A 16,838-nucleotide genomic window follows, 5' to 3' on the forward strand; every position below is an offset into this window, starting at 1 on the left:
AGTAGGCTCACTTCATATGATCGGTATCATGTGGAATTTGTAACAAAACGTTGTTTGGTTTGAGGTACGGTTTGTTCAAAAATATAAATAAACAGGTAATGGTAATAAATAAATAATATTAATTTTTCAAAAATAAAATATTACATTTCATCTGATCCTTGGTTGAAATATTTTTAGATTCGAATAGTAAGATTAAAAGTGTCTAAATATTTATAATATAAAAAAACTTACTTTTTTATTATTTATTGACTTTAACTGTTTACATTTTCTTAATTTAATTAATGTTCAACCCAAGAAGGATACTTTTTTTATATTTGTATGCATTTATGACAGTTGCAGTAATGGTGTCAAGTGATAATCTAAACAGTATTACAAGTATTCATGTATTTACCAACTACAACATGTTGAGCAAGTCAACTTTACAACTTGTAAACAGCGCACTATATAAATTTTGAACCTCTGACATAATTATCTCTTACATAATAGAAGTGTGAAATTTTTGTTATCGTTAAAAAGGATTTGTAATACTCGTCTCATAAATGATTTAGTCATCACCATTCAATCTTATTGTTGAGTACGTCAGTTTAATTTTCAATTTAATCTTGTACTTAAGTTCATTAAATAAAAAATATTCAAGGCTATTATTGTTTTTTTTTTTTTTTTTTTGATAATAAAACTACTGTCTTCTTGCTCCCTTGCCATAATTTTCTATAATAATAGTAAGCACAAAAAAAATTATTCTGATGAGAGTATCACTACTACATACCTAAATTTTATCAACAGGTTTACGTATTTAAGATTTTTTTCAAATAATAACAAGCAAAACAAAATTAATTATTTCTCAACAAAAAAAAAAAAAAAAGAAAAAAGCAAGTTATTAATTTGTTTGTCACATAGTATTTCTTGATTTTTAACAATTAGTGAGAAAAAATGAGTTCCAATCAATTATATTCACATGACCTATTGCACATACTTACATATAACTTAAGTGACATTTTTAACAATTTTTCAGGATTTTCCAAACAAAGTAATACAAGTTTTATGCAATAAAACCAACAGATTTATTTGATATGATCTACGAATTTCTGTCAAATTTATTCGTCGTTTCCACTTCTTCTTCTGCTACGAAGTCGACCTGAAAATGTAAAAATGTTATGAAACTCAGTTAATGTTATAATCAAAATTTTTATTTTTTTTTTCTCTCATTTTTCTTCATTTATCAAAAAATTTCAATTATAATAGATATTGATACCAGACAGCCCGGAACCCTATGCATACAAATACTATAATATTACGTTGGACATTTTCAGTAGAGCATATTTTAAATAACTTATTGTATGCAAAAGACCACGCTACCTGATATGAAACACGATTGCTTCATTTTGATAAAGATGGTGGTATAGCTGCATTAATTACATTTAATGTAAGATTCTTAAAATTTCTTCCAATATATAAAATTCTGAACAATCTTAATACATTTAATAACATTAAGCATTTCTTACAACAGTAAGGGTAAACAAAATTTTTTTTTTAATAACTAAAAAAGTAATTGAAAACATTATTTTTCAAAATCTACTTTCATATGTTGCTGTCTATTAAACATTGTTGTGGAATATATGGTTAAAGTGTTATCGAAATTGGCTTATCACTACTTGAGAAAAGAGGTTCAGCTTAGCGTTACATTTAAGATGCAAAGATGGAGGGGATGAAGGCTTAAGTGATGTGATATTTTTGAAGTCAAACTTATTATGTTGGGCCGTGAACAGCCGCGTGAGAGAAAAAGCGTTACGAAAAAACGTAGCCACTCAGCCTGCAGCCCAAACTTTTTCCTCAATCTTCTCTCTTACACTCTCTCCCTCTTGCTCCGTTGCTCTCTTTCGCAGCGCGCGCACTCTACTACTGTCTACTGCTCCGTCTCTCTTTCTCTCGCATGTACTCCACGCTCTCCCTTCCCCTTACGCTGCTACTATACCTATATATGTATACGTATGGGTGATTATGCCGTAACTTGCTCAGATCGTGTCCAGTACTTATACTCGCGTGCCATAATAAAGTCCAAAACTTTAAAAACGTTAAATATTGTCAACTTTACGAGATACATTGTCTTATACCGATATATTGACCCCTTCATTAAGATAATCGATCATTTAGAGTCGAATTTTCCAAACCAGCTCATGTCCGCAACTAAATTTCACTCATGAAAGCTTTCAACGGTAAAAAATAAGGCTTATCTGCCACTTGGGCGTGTAAGCATTACATACTCCAGCTATTGGTGATTAGCTTTGTACCTTAGTTACACTAAAAATCGACAAAGACAAGTGAGTTTTTACTGCATACATTTTGTCAGTATATTTGCCCCATAATCGCAGTTTTAATAAAAATCAGTTCAAACGAGTAACTTTTTGGATTGGAAATGCTAACCAATCGTCACTTTTCAAAGTATAGGACCAAAATAAACAAATCGTTACGACAGTAGGGCCAGAAGTTGTTACCTCTCGAATAGCCAAGTTCTTCTTTTTGCGTATTTCGAGCGTACAAACATTTCATTCCGTTCCGACCCCTCATGGAACAACCACTCAGTGTGCATGTACAGGTACGCAAACTACAGTTTCTTATTGCACTTGAGGCTAGTAAATAAAGTGTGGGTGGACAAGTCATTGTAATAGTACGTCTATGAGTCGTACGAGCCCTACAAACTTTGAAAATTCCATTCTGAACTTTTCCATTCCGACCCTACCTCACCTCAAAGTGACGTTTTTTTTTGTTTTAGAGCAACTAATCTTGGCAAAACTTTTTTTTTTGTCATTGTTAGTCTAAAAGACGAAACACGTGTCTCGGGATTTCATCTAATTGGCCTTTTTTCGCTACACATATGCAGAAACGGTGGTGCGGCTTCAAACGTTGGTAGCCAAGTGGTGAACTTTATTAGGTGGTTTGATCTAGGCTCAAATGAAAGCAAAAACATAGTCCTAATGATTAAAACAAAAATCTTTGAACTTTATGTCCCCAATAGAAATTTGAAGTGATTTTATGAAAAATTGTGAATTTTGGTTAAAATCACATTATATATTTACGCTCTAATTAAAATAGCTGTAACATTTGAATGGAGGTACTAAATCGAAAAAAATTTTTTTTCAATCGATAGGTCTTGATCCCAGCTTTCATTTGTATCCAGTAAGGACACTCGAACTGTTAAAGGAGCTTAAATACACGTGTTAGAAAGAGATACAATTTTTTTGAAAATCGATGAAAACTAACTTTTATAAAATTTCGTTCAACTTTTGACCAGCAAACTTTGTAATTGCATCGCTGCAGACGTTTGTTACTAATGTTGTCTACCATGTAGACATACCATTCAAAAAAAATTTTTTTTAACCAACTTTTTTTCAAACTATTTTTCAAGTCGATCTGAGCTAGTTATGGCAAAATTACCCATATATTATAGGTATGTTAGTAAGTAAGTATGTATGTTTCTAGTGTTTCTAAGCTACAACTCAACCTCAACACTAAGCCGATGCGCCGTTGCTCAAGCTGAGATATAGCTATCGAGAAAAGGGAATAGAAGGGAAAAAGAACAGCTGTAGAGGCGAAGAATGTATATTGTATATATATATGATCGATAGTCCTATATATGTATGAGTTGCACGTTCCAGTCATTATACGTATGTTCATATGTATACATGTATATAAAAAAACGAGTATTAAATATGTATTATGTGACAACCTTACTTTTGAAAACAAGAAAAAAACGCTGTATCTTGACAGGGAAGCAAAATTTACTAAAAATAACAATTTTTACGGGTTACCCAAAGGGAAACTACATAGTCGAAGTGCACAAATATAGAGGAGTTGGACCACGCACAAAGCATAACCTTAATTACTTCTTTTTGTGACTGAATTTTGAAAAGAACGGGTAAAATAAACTTTATTTTCCATGCCGTGTTTGGAAAATAAATATGGACATATACAAAATCTTCGAAAAATTGTTGTTATAACATAAACCTTTAAAAATTCTAAAAACAGTCACATCTTGAAAAGGAATCCAGCTAGGCCAAAAATAATTTCACGCATAGAAAATAATTATTAAAGTGCAAAAAGATATGTTACACGGATTTATACAAACAATCTTAAAAATTATAAAAATAGTAAGCTATATCTCAAAGGCAAAGCTACATCTTACATATCCTAGTTATGAATTAATTAATTTTCTATTATTTATCATATATTATAAGAATAATTGTCACTTGACAAAAACCTGTACTCTTGTTATTAATTTGGAGATTAGTAGAAATTAGTTAGGACTCGTAAATTTTGATATTAAATCGTAAATAGTCATAGATAACGAATTGAATGAGAAAATACAACTTTACAATGGAAAATAGCTGTATGTCTTTTGTTTTCCTTAATCTCAATAGTGAATTATTTTACTTTTATGGTAGCCAAAATCAAAAAAATTTTTATTTGTCAGATATAATAATTCTAACAAGAATTGATGGTATGATGTCATATCAAATGCACGAATTTTATATAAAAGTAATTTTTGTCCCGCGTAACTGGACGAAAGTACCTTTTTTGGGGCACTATGGTGAACATTTTTGTTTTTTTCTGTATTACATGACCATAAATTCGTAAATATATTAATACATATATCATAGCAAAACTGGAAGTACTTAGAATGTTTGAGTCACATGTTACATAAGTATATGTATTTTATGCACGTGTGTGCTCGAATACGTAATAATAATGAAATTTTCACTATTTTAATATTGGATTCTTAAGGACCTTTTAAAATCTGGTGTAATCTAATTTTTTCAGATTGTCTTATATCTAGTTTAATAATATTTAAGTTGGAAGTTTCATTTCTGCCAGGGGTCCCGAGACCCACACCTGGTTTTTTTTGTCATAAGTAGCAAAATATAAAATTTGCGTGTTATTCGAAGGGGAGAGTTGACACTTTTTATTTATAAGTTATGTAGATTGAAAAAATCTGATGTGTGTTAGATTAGACGGAGTAACTTAGCAAGAAGATAATAGTTAATCGCAATACATAAAAATGAATCTCCTATATTTTTTGAGGAGCGTATTCCTACTTTGTGTCATATCAATTCTTACACATGTGTTGCACAACTTTACGTTTCACTATCTTTAAACCTTGTGACTAACTAGAAGACTTATAAATCTTAAGTCTGCGATAGTTCCTCTACAATCGCTCTACAGCCTTTCACAAGATAAAAGAAAATAAGTCAAATATCTGTATAGTATTGTTTCAATACAGTAAAATTTTAGTGAACCATCGTCCAAACATCTTCAGCACCACCGTAAGGCCCCTACTAAATTATCAGAGTCTACTATAATCCTCCACATTTTTTTCTTTGCCTACTAAATAGTATCATTGTTTTTGTAAAGATGTAATTGATTTCTTTACTTCTACATGACGCAAGAAGCAAATAAATTGGCTTAATACTCGCAAGTGATGAAAATTATTTTTATCAGACCAAATTTCCCTAATTTTCATTGAAGGAGCTAAGGCCCATCGCCATTTTTCGTTGCTACGATTATTATTACATAAATGTCAATAAGTTGTAATGGGAAGGCATCGATATCAATACATCTAAATTGAAATATTTTTATCAAATCTTTTAGAAAAAAAATCCGAGAGAGGAAAAAAAACACTGCGAGAAAAAAAACTTCTTGTGCTTTTTGAAGCCTAACTTTGTAACTTGTACTTCAAATGTAAAAAAATTTAAAAAAATTAAAATAATAACATTGGAGTGGACCAGTACCAAAAACAAGTAGAAGGGTAGCCCTACTTACACACACACACACACACACACACACACACATATATATCTTCATATTTATTATATATTAATTTTGTAGGGCTATCCACACAACCCCCCTTAGCCCCCTTCTTAATAATGCAAAATATTATCGGTTTAACCTTATTTTTATTGGGTTAAATATAAGTTAAGCCCCCCTTCAACCCCGCTTAACAGCCATCTTAATAAAATAAAATTAATTCTATCGGTTTTTAGCTAATTTTTACCAGGTGAAATTTATGTTAAGCCCCCCCCCCATCGCTGTTATATAACCCTATAATCAGATAACCCAACAAGCCTCCCTCAGAATTTTAAAGAATTCTCTTTTGCCACCCTTCAGCTACATTTCTAAATAAAATGACATTTTCCACCACTCTTGGTGTGGATTTGTCTTCTGTTTGTTGAACTTCATTGATACGTAAAAGTGCACGATTTGAGTATTAATTCATTTTTTAAAAGCAAACTGCAAAAACAAAGTATTTAACTGATATTCATTCAAAAATTGTACATACTTTAGATTTTGTGTGTTCTTAAGCCCTGCCAATCCACTTACCAATTTTTGGGAGCCCGAACATCTTTTCTACCACCCTTTGTACTCCTCCTTTGCTGACAACAATTATCTGCTAATGCACTGGATTAAATTAAAAAATGTTAACAAGTATTTGCTCAAATATTTGATGAAAATTAAATGAAACTTTTGTTACTTTCTTTATGAATTTTATACTTAATTATCATTGATGTGTAGAAATTTAAAATTTGAACAATAAACTTTCTTACGTAACATCTAAGATGCTCGTTTTTTACATCTAACAATGAACCAAGATTGTTTAATTTTTTCTCTTTTTATTGTTGACAATGATTTAGCAAAATTGTAAAACAAAATATTCTCCCTCATTTTCAAAGGAAACGATTACTCTCAGTCACAAAGTTAGCACATACAAAAAATGGTTGAGTTAATCTTCCGACAATATATTATAGGACTTAAAATTTCGTTCGTGTGTCTGTATAAATTTTATTGTAAAAGAGTTATTTGTTAACTATTACTTTTACTATTAAATTAACGTTACGTATATTTTGTACTACATCCTAAGTCTCAAACCAATGGATCAACAAAATGGGACAATTTATTAAAATATAATCATTGAGGATACTCATAATTTTTCTAACGTAATCTATCAGAGGTGGTACAATATAACTTTTTTTCGCTTCGTGGCCCTATTTTATGACATAGGCTGATGTACTAAAAAATAGTCACACGATACAGCTCCAATTTCATGTAATTAGGATTCTGTGCATGTCAATACACTCATCACAAGTTCATTATACTTACATCTCTACGGAGAAAAAAGTGTACAGGTACGTATATACACTTATAGTTTAGGTGTAGTTGTTTGTTACATCCATACTAAAGGCTGCGGTTACATGGAGCAGAAAAACCCAGCACAAAGTCATAGCATCTGAGAGAAAAGTTAATTCACATACAACCTTTTTCATTTATTGTGAGAACCTTTGAGAGCGTTCTATTTTTGCTTTAAACGAGCGGTTCAGTGATTCCCTTTTTGGAGTGAAACTTGTATAGGCACGCCTTACATGGGAAGTTAACTCGTGAAACGAGCGAGCAAGCTAACGCAGGCTTATATATCTATGACTATGCGCTCAATGTGCCAATGCAAAAGAAGCCATCTAATCATAAACAAATAGGCTGGCGGTGCTAGAGAGAACGACAACGTCCAGTGGACAACAATAACATTGTTGTTTTCCCTCACTTTTTAACTGCACTGCCACCAAACGAATATCATATCATATAGCGTATACTTAAATGTGTGCGTGTGTGATACAAAAAATTTTCTCGAAAATGATATCGATGACTTCAGTATTTCTTGATTGCAAATAAATTTGGAATATTTTATAAACGTAATCTTCAAGATTTAAAGACATTCAGCGGGTAGTTTTAGATTACCTCAGCCTCCTTAAGCCCGATAGAAGCTACATAGAGGCTTCAAGGATTTCCTATTTGTGATGGAAGTCATCCAGTATTTTATAAACCTGTTTATTTAGAAAATAAACAAATTACAATTTTGTAAGAAAGCTATATTAAAGAGTCCCTTTAAAATTGGGAAAAACCTTGAACAGCAAAGGCTTGAACTCAACAAAATTTCTAAAAGTAAAAAATCAACAAAACATATTGACATTCTTTAATGTTATACATTCAACAATATAATAAAAACATGTAAACATAATGTAGTACACCTACGAAAAGTCAAAAATGTAATAAAAACAGACAAAAAGTAACACTTAAGTAACTACAAAATATTTTTATCTTTGATTATTATTTTATATTTAGTATTTCAAATCTACTATACGTTTGACGGACTAAAATTCTTGTTTATATGAATGGACATAGAAGGAAGCAAACTTTCAAGTTTCAAAATTGTTTAAGAGTGAAAAACAAATAATGTAAGCTTTTTTTAGCAGTAATTTAAGCCTATTTTGGACCACCTAAAATAGTATACTCTTTCGCTATTAGAGTTGAAAATGGAATCCATTTTCATCGATGTAACTCACGAAAAAAGGCCAATTAGACCAAGCACCAAAACACGTGTCTTAGGTTTCATCCCAAAAATACTGGAAAAAAGTTTTGTTAAGTCCCGATGCATAAAAGCTAGATACAGAGACACTTTTACCATTGAGGACTATGGAAATGACAGGTACAGAAGTAACATTTTGAGCTTTGGAGTACTATTGGGGCTCATGGACTAAATATAAACGGTTTTCTGCTTATAAAATATCTGTCCTCAATAAATAGTACAAGAAAAAAAATTTTCTTACCTGTATGAGTAACAAAGTGGCGAATATATTAAGGAACAGAAGTAGCCAAAATTTTTGTACACACGAAAACTGAAATTAAAAATATGTGTTAATGAAAGAAATTAGAGTAATTGACAACTTTGGCTAGTGCGATTGTCTTGTTATGATGTGAGACTAGATAAGTGACTATTAAAAGGTGTTATGAAATACAACAGCGTGGTTTTTGAAGTGGTTTTCACTATAATTGATATTTTAGTTCAAATCATGAGAAATTTCATAGTTAGTTAAAACTCTTGTTTATAGATTAAAAATTAATGTTATTATGACATAAGTGTAATATATGATGCCTGCACTTGACAATGTATGTGCAAAGACATGGTAGAAAAGCTCATTTTTTCTAGTAAGAGCTTTAAGGTGCAAAACTGAGATTGAGACAGGGTACAGAAGTGACATTTTGACTATATTTTCTTAATAATTTCATTGAGGAGTCAACATATGAACTTAAAAGATTTTCCCAAGAAAGTTTAAGACTTTTGACATAACTTCACGCAGTTTGAACATTCAATTTTAGTTTCTTATAATAGCATGAGATCTGGTCACAAAATTGGCCACTTACATTTTTCTTTTGAGCCGAAAAATACCAAAACTCGACACAATGCAAATTTTAATGCCTGAAGATCATTTTTAATGCCCGTGTACGCGTGTTTGCCTTTTTATATGTTTCATGCGAGGGGGATGGAGAAGAAGACAGAGAAATACAGCCAGTGAGACGAGCAAAGGAAAGAGCAAGAGTGAAAAGCGTGAATAAAAAGAAGAATTGTGTATTAAGGGACCTAAAGTGATGATAAAATTGTAATTGTGCACGCCAATATATGTGTATATTTTAGTGTGATTCGGTAGAAAAATAGAAGTATGAGTTATCGATTTGTAGCGATTATCGGAATTAATAATTTTATCTTACCGTGTCTTTTGTTAATCATATTTCACCGGGAATAAGGAGTGTGTGTATATATGTGTAGCTGGGGGAAAGATAGGTCATGTGCGAGCTAGGTTGTATGAGAGAAGTAGGGGAAATAAAGAGATAGAGGAGATTTCGAGAACAGTAGGCCGTGAGCAGTGAGACTGAGAGGACTCCTTGACGGGTCTTTGAAAGAAAAGGATGTAGAGCGTGTGTGTCATTGAGACGTTGCCCAACCTTCATCCATTTACCAGCTCATTGCACCCTACGAGTGGCATCATCTGCAGCCTGGCTGGAGCCTGTGCAGTCACAAGAAGCTTGAAAACAGTGGTTGACGTCACGGGGATACGCCAAGATCTACCCCGGCGATGGTTTACCTTGAGGTATATTAACAGTACGAGGTGAGGTCAGCGACTGATAGTAAAGTGCAGGAGAGGGACTTCGTATGTGGCGCCGGAGCGAGATTAATCGTGTGTAGGCTTTGTGTAGAGGGAAAGAGTAAAAAGCGGGCGTGTGGATGAACGTGTATGATTAAGGCATGCAGTAAATTTCTTTGTTGTTGAGGAGAACAGTGATGAGTGTAAGCAGAGGTTTAAGATCGCTATGAGAGAGTGAATTTTTTTGAATTTCAATTTATTAACAAGTCAAAAGGCTCCAGGCCTTATTTCACCTTGGTCAATACATGGAAATAAGAAAACGGTTGGTCTTGCGTGCAAGCCACAACCTAAAAAGTTTTGCAGGATACAATAATAAAAGTAATTATAAAAATAGTAGTACTAAAAATGAAAATGAAAACTATAAAATTAATGATAACAACTATGATGACGATAAAAATTATGACCAGTAAAACATAGTAATAAAAATAATCATTGAACTGTCGATAAAAACTAAAATTGTTTATCAAAGAAATGGGAAAGTAAGCATGTTAAGTTAAAACTATTGTAAATTAAAAACAGATTTAAATAGATATTCACGACAATAAAATTTAAAATAAGGTCGACCAGACATGGATCTCAAGTTGGTAGGTAAATTGTTTCATATGCGTGGAATGGCGACATAAAATGCATTATCATAATAACTCGTATGAGTACCAATAACCGACAAATCATATTCAGATCAGCAGCGATTACCACGACCATTGAAAGGCTTATACTGCAATCTCTCTTCAAGGTATAAAGATTTTTTGTATTTCAAAATCGAAGCTAATAGACATTAAGTTAAGTATATGCGACACTCTCGAAAAGGTAGAATAGATGGAGATATGTAAGTTGGCGGAATACGGTCTGATTTTTGAACTCCTGAAACAAATCTTAGAGCAGAATTTTAACAACGTGATAACTTAGTGCACAAAATACCTGATGGATCAAGGGTGACACCAGAACAGTATTCAAAATATAAAAAGACAAGGGATTGAACCATTAGGAGAGGGTGCATAATTAACTGTACTATTGACGCTAACAATATGAATGAATATAATAAACAAATAACTTTGATTTTAGGAATACTAATATCAAAATTACTATCCCCTGACTAATCAAAGATGTTACAAAGATCAGAGTTGACTAACAAAACAATCTTAGGGACATCAGATACAGAACCAGAATACATCAGCACAAAATCGTCAGCATATAAATGACATTGGTAATGCTATAAAATCGAGGGTAGGTCATCTATAAAAAGCGAAAAGAGGATGCATCCACAGAGACAGAGAATGCCCTGTGGGACACCAACTACCCAGTCAAGCCAACCTGACATTGATCCATATGACAATTTAACCGCTTCAGATCTACCAGATAGAAACGACTCAATCCAGAGGCAAACTGAATCAGAGAAGCCCATGGAGGACAATAAAGTTTTGAAACTGATGTCATCAAATGCACGTTTGAAATCAACAGCAACCAACAATATAACTAAACCTGAATCTAATCCTATCCTTAAATTATCTACAATATCTATTAAAGCTGTGTGAGTACTATGATTTTTGCGAAAACCAGATTGCTGTCGGCACAATGTTGAAGATGACTCAATATAAGCCAAGATCTGTTTGAGAGCCACCGCTTCAGAGAGAGAGAGAGAGAGAGAGAAATAGAGAGAGAGAGAGAGAGAGAGAAAGAGAGAGAGAGTAAAGTAGAAACACAAGAGAAACGCGTGCATAAGAGCGAGAATCAGGTTGTCCAAGAGAAAGACGTTCAGGTCAGGAAAGAGAGCTTGGCGGGAGTGATCGCTCGAATCGTGGGCGAGCCGATGCATCCAAAATGACGGGAAGCTGTAGCACTACGCTGTTAAAGAGTTGTATCGAGAGAGTGTGTGCGTATTCGAAGAGTCGTCTGAGCTCGGCAGTCAGCGAGAGGCCACTTGTCCGTGGCAATAGGACGATGAAAGTGCGTGGTATCCGAAGGGTCGTCTGAGCAGTCTCCTCTCCTCTCCTCCACACCACACCAAACCCCATATTTAAAATTTTTTTTTTTTTTTTATTCTTTGACTGATTCTCTTAAAAAAAAAATTAAAAAAATTCTCAAGATTTAAATCCCTGATGTTCTGAAAACGGGTCAAGCACCTTGTCTACTCTGCAACAAGCGGTCCCGGTATAAAAAAAATCGCATTTTTCTTTTTTTGTGTGGTTTGTACCTTATTTTTAGTTAAAATGTTCATTCATTAATTATTACTTCAAAATCTAATATTTTAAGTTTCTTCAACAATATGGCGCTATACACAACCACCATATTAAATAATTACTTTTTACCCCTTAGCACTTTGAGGTGAATGTTTTACCAAAATTTTTAAGCCCTTGCACGACTTCAAAGGTTTCTTTGATTCCTGGAGAGAGGAAGGTTAAAAGTGAAATCTTTTGTTTCATTTATATATATTTATACATACGTGTGAGTGTAGACATGTGTAACAAAATTACTTTGTAACGATGCACAATTTAAAATTACAAAATTATTCAAATTAGAAAGGTATAGAATTTTCATTTCATAAATAACACTAATTTCAGAAAACTCCTCATCACTGGCTTTTATTTTGTACAGACAATAATACTGATTTACGATGGTTCAAAAATAAAGTGAATTTTATAACTATCTGAAAATTGAACATGAGAAAATTGTTTAAAAAAACTTTTTTTTAATTATAGAAAAAGTTGCTTGAGTGCAGAACACATGAAACGATATTTCAAAATATGTAGTTAAAAGACAAAGAGATAGTCAATTGAAGCAGGAATTTCGAGCACAACTCTTACAACTACAACTACTGTTAATACTATTAGTATACTATTAGTATAGTATATTATAACTATCGATAGAGTAGTAACTAATGCACAAAAAACAATGATCGAGATTTTAGACCTGAATAGTATCATTAAAAAAGAAAAATTAAGGAATCCCTTGAGAAAATCATCGAAAACCAAAATCATGACATAAAAGTTGAACCTCTTAAAGCAAACGGAAAAAACAGAGAATGGCGTTAGTAACTTTAGATGAAACAGCTGCCAAGTTATTAGAACCCGCAGGCAGGTTCAAAGTTCATTTCGTTTCCTGCCATGTCGAAGGACGGCTCATCGTTACAAGGTGATCCCAGGGCCTGTGATATGGATATGTATCCAACAACTGCAAAAAAAAAATTAGATTAAAACTATGCATTGAAAGCAGATGATAAAACTACCACAAAAAAAATTGCAGTCATAAAGCATAGTTTTTCCTTTGCAAGACAGGTAGTCCAGAGGATATCGTCAATCTACCGAAAAAATTATTTAGATAGAAATTTTTTGCGCCGTTTCATAAAAAATATGTTCCTGTATAAGGAAGTACAGTTTCCCAGGTGCCAATGTGGTCAGAAATGGTTTAAACAAATGGTTTTTAACAAATTCGTAAAAGTTGTTTTTTTAGTAAAAAAAAATGTTTTCATATTTTTTGTCACATTTTTAACCAAAAACTAATGAGGATGTATATGCCTAAACTCCACAGTTTTTGAGTAAAAAATTCTCAAAGTTTCAAAAAATGCATTTTTTCCGATTTTCAGGGCCCCACGAAAGTGCTAAATAAACATATATTCGTATGTTACAACACACGATAATGGGTGTAATCCGCAATCGCCGCCAGCAGTTACATTTGTACGACGTGACAACGTTGCGTGGTTGGGGGCGCTACTGTCGATTTACTGGTGATGTGATCCGCAATCTCACCAGCAGTAAAGCAGACGACGTCGGTCTACTTGCTCTTTTTCGTGACATTTTCCGACATTCTATCGTCTGCTTTGCTTTGTTTACAATCAGAAAATGTCACGAAAAAGAGCTAGTAGACCGACGTCGTCTGCTTTACTGCTGGTGAGATTGCGGATCACATCACCAGTAAATCGACAGTAGCGCCCCCAACCACGCAACGTTGTCACGTCGTACATATGTAACTGCTGGCGGCGATTGCGGATTACACCCAATAAACTACAAACCTTCCTCTACAATCTTCAAAAAAAGAAAATGTCAAAAAGTTGAGTGGCAAGATTGTTTTTTGCAATAAACATTCAGGGCGTTTCAGCAAGCACTGCGCTGCGAGTGTATACCTATACATACATTTCGTGGGTCAGCGTGTAGTAAACATACATAGATATACACTAACATGTGAGCGAGCTCTGAAGCGCCCTGAATGTTTATTGCAAAAAACAATGTCGCCACTCAATTTTTCGACACTTTCTTTTTCAGAGATTGTAGAGGAAGGCTTACAGTTTATTATCGTGTGTTGTAACATACGAAAATATGTTTATTTAGCACTTTTGTGGAGCCCTGAAAATCGGAAAAAATGCATTTTTTGAAACTTTGAGAAATTTTTACTCGAAAACTGTGGGGTTTAGGTGTATGCATCACAATTAGTTTTTTGTTGCAATTGTGCCAAAAAATTTGAAAATATTTTTTTATACCAAAAAAACAACTTTGACGAATTTGTTTAAAAAACATTCGTTTAAGCAATTTCTGACCACATTGACACCTGGCAAACTGTACTTCCTCATACAGGAGCACATTTTTATGAAATGGCGCAAAAAATTTTCACCCGAATAATTTTTCCCAGTAGATTGACGATATCCTCTGGACTAAGGAAACACGAAACAGAAAGCTGGCAGTGGCAACTACCCAATATTTAAACAAGCGTTAGAAAAGGTTTAAAAAAGCCCAAACGAGGCCAAAGTTTAAAGGTAAAACTTGTGAGAGGATTGTAGGCTAATTCGGGTCCACGTTGCGCTCAGTTCATTGACTCATTAGCTAGAAAAAGCATTAAGCAACTAGTAGAGTTAGCAAACTTTGCAGCCTTCAAATGAGGGCTTGACACAGGTGACAGATCTCAGAGACATCATGTTTTTTTCAGGACTTGAGAGAATTGGCACCTCTAGCAACTGATGGTGAGTTTGCTCGCTTATGGTGTAAAATACAATGATCTCCCTAATGGCTCCACCATAAAGAAAAGTTAACGCAAATCCAAGGTGGTACTAAAGCCACACAACATGAAAAAGAAGGATTCTAGCAAGTATCAGTGCTAAAATTAAAAAAATTCACTGAGTCCCACACTACTGCAGTCCCTGCAGTGTGTGTCGATGCAGGTCCCCTTTTTCCACATACAAAACGACTACTATTACTACCACTACTACTACCACTTTCACTACCACTACCACTAACACTTCCTTCAACCACTACTACTACTCCCCCTCCACAGTATGCGTAACCTTAACGAAGACCGTACTTCTTCCAGTCTTGGTCGGGTGAGGGGGCTTTAAGCTAATGGCAAACTACCTCGTCGTGTATGGAGATGGCGACCTAGTAAGCTTGGCTCAGATAGCACCAGGGAGCGAAGACTCCAGCCAATAAGATCGAAGACGATGAATTGTACATTCTGTATATCTATATACATGATATTTACCTTCTGATGACCGTGCTGACTGCTCACTGTCTGCTATGTGCCAAAATAACCTTTCTAAAGTAGCGCAACATTAAACAGAAAAATGCCTCGAAACTGTTCAGTGACTCAATGTTCTTCTAAGAAAGGATTCAAATTTCTAACTGACTCTGTAATTAGAAACAAATAGGTAGTGGTGTTAAATAAAAAAAAGCTTAATTTTTGAGTTGAACGTCCCTTTTTCGTATGCAAAAAACATTTCAAAAACGATGATTTTCATACCCAAGAGTTTAATACTACGACAGGTAATTCGAAAAAACTGTTCATAAACAATTTATGTATGCTACATTAAAGTTCATCTACCAAATTACAACTAAGATTACCTGTTGAAAGAGTGGGGTTAATAATAAATGCTGTCCCGTCTCTTTATTTGAACGCAACAAACAATAATGCTTTAATAGTCTGCGTTTTCCCAAGCAAAGGTAGTGTTGGAGATAAAACAACTCGTAAAACTTGTACAACGATCCTCATACGAATAAGCACCAAAAAAACTTGGTAAGTAAAATTTTTTATTTGATTTACAAATTACTATCTTTTTTTTAGTTCCTTATATCAAGCTGAGGTTTTGAAAATAGCGCTGCTTCTTCTTATTGGCTGAAGTCTTGCATCTATGTCTAGCTGTTCTACGTAGGCTGCATTTTAGCAAGCACGCTTGATGCTTTCTTTGGCTAATAAGCACATGTACTTAGAGCAGCATGGGTCCGCATAAGCTTATGCACCTACTGAATACTTACTTGTCCTTGATGCTCGCTGGTTGGGCCTTTTTTCTGGCCTTTTCTAGCGCTCTTCTGAATACGAGGCAGCTTTCACTGTCGGCTTTATGCTTGTTGTCCGTTGTTGGACAGAGAAAACACCGTTCTAGGCCTGGACACCCTTTTTTCCGGTAGTTGCAGGTTTTATATTAGAAGCACAGATTTGACCTATCTGCTTCTTTGCATTCTGCTGAGATATGTCCATATCCCAGACATTTGTATCATTTTGTAACTGTGATTCTTATTCGGATTAGGCAGCTTACCAAGCCGATTTTTAGTCTGCCCAAGTTTTCCACTTGTCTTGCTGTAGGCTCATCTACTGTAATTAGCGCCATTTTATATCCTCTTGTATTAGGTTTAAGAAGCGTCACTTTAAAATCCGTACTCTGTTGTTCGGAAGTTTTTTGAAAAGCCTTTTCAACCTCCTTTTCTTCAACCGTAGCATCCAGATCTTGAACCTGGACTGTCACCTTTTGACTGTTTACTGCCACCGTTTCTAGTCCAGCTACCGACTTTTCAACTTGCTGTAAGAATGCAATCACATCCTTAACCCCTTTAGCTTTTA

The 16,838-nt window shown here is 33.9% G+C and overlaps 1 protein-coding gene across 6 annotated transcripts in view; it reads right to left on the reverse strand.

The window, feature by feature from the left end:
* Positions 1-710: 710 nt before the first annotated feature.
* The window catches only part of LOC106638943 (DDB1- and CUL4-associated factor 6), a 302,245-nt gene continuing 286,117 nt past the window's right edge, over positions 711-16,838 (reverse strand). For all 6 annotated transcript variants that reach the window (XM_089596260.1, XM_089596261.1, XM_014352340.2 and 3 more), the window contains one exon: positions 711-1,135. In XM_089596260.1, coding sequence (XP_089452386.1) covers positions 1,095-1,135 — 41 coding nt within the window. In that variant the 3' untranslated portion in view covers positions 711-1,094. The remainder of the gene's footprint in view (positions 1,136-16,838) is intronic.

Source organism: Copidosoma floridanum, unplaced genomic scaffold (genome assembly GCF_036245765.1).
Source record: "Copidosoma floridanum isolate Cflo_tuat_1 unplaced genomic scaffold, Cflo_Japanese_pri ptg000030l, whole genome shotgun sequence".
NCBI lineage: Eukaryota > Metazoa > Arthropoda > Insecta > Hymenoptera > Encyrtidae > Copidosoma > Copidosoma floridanum.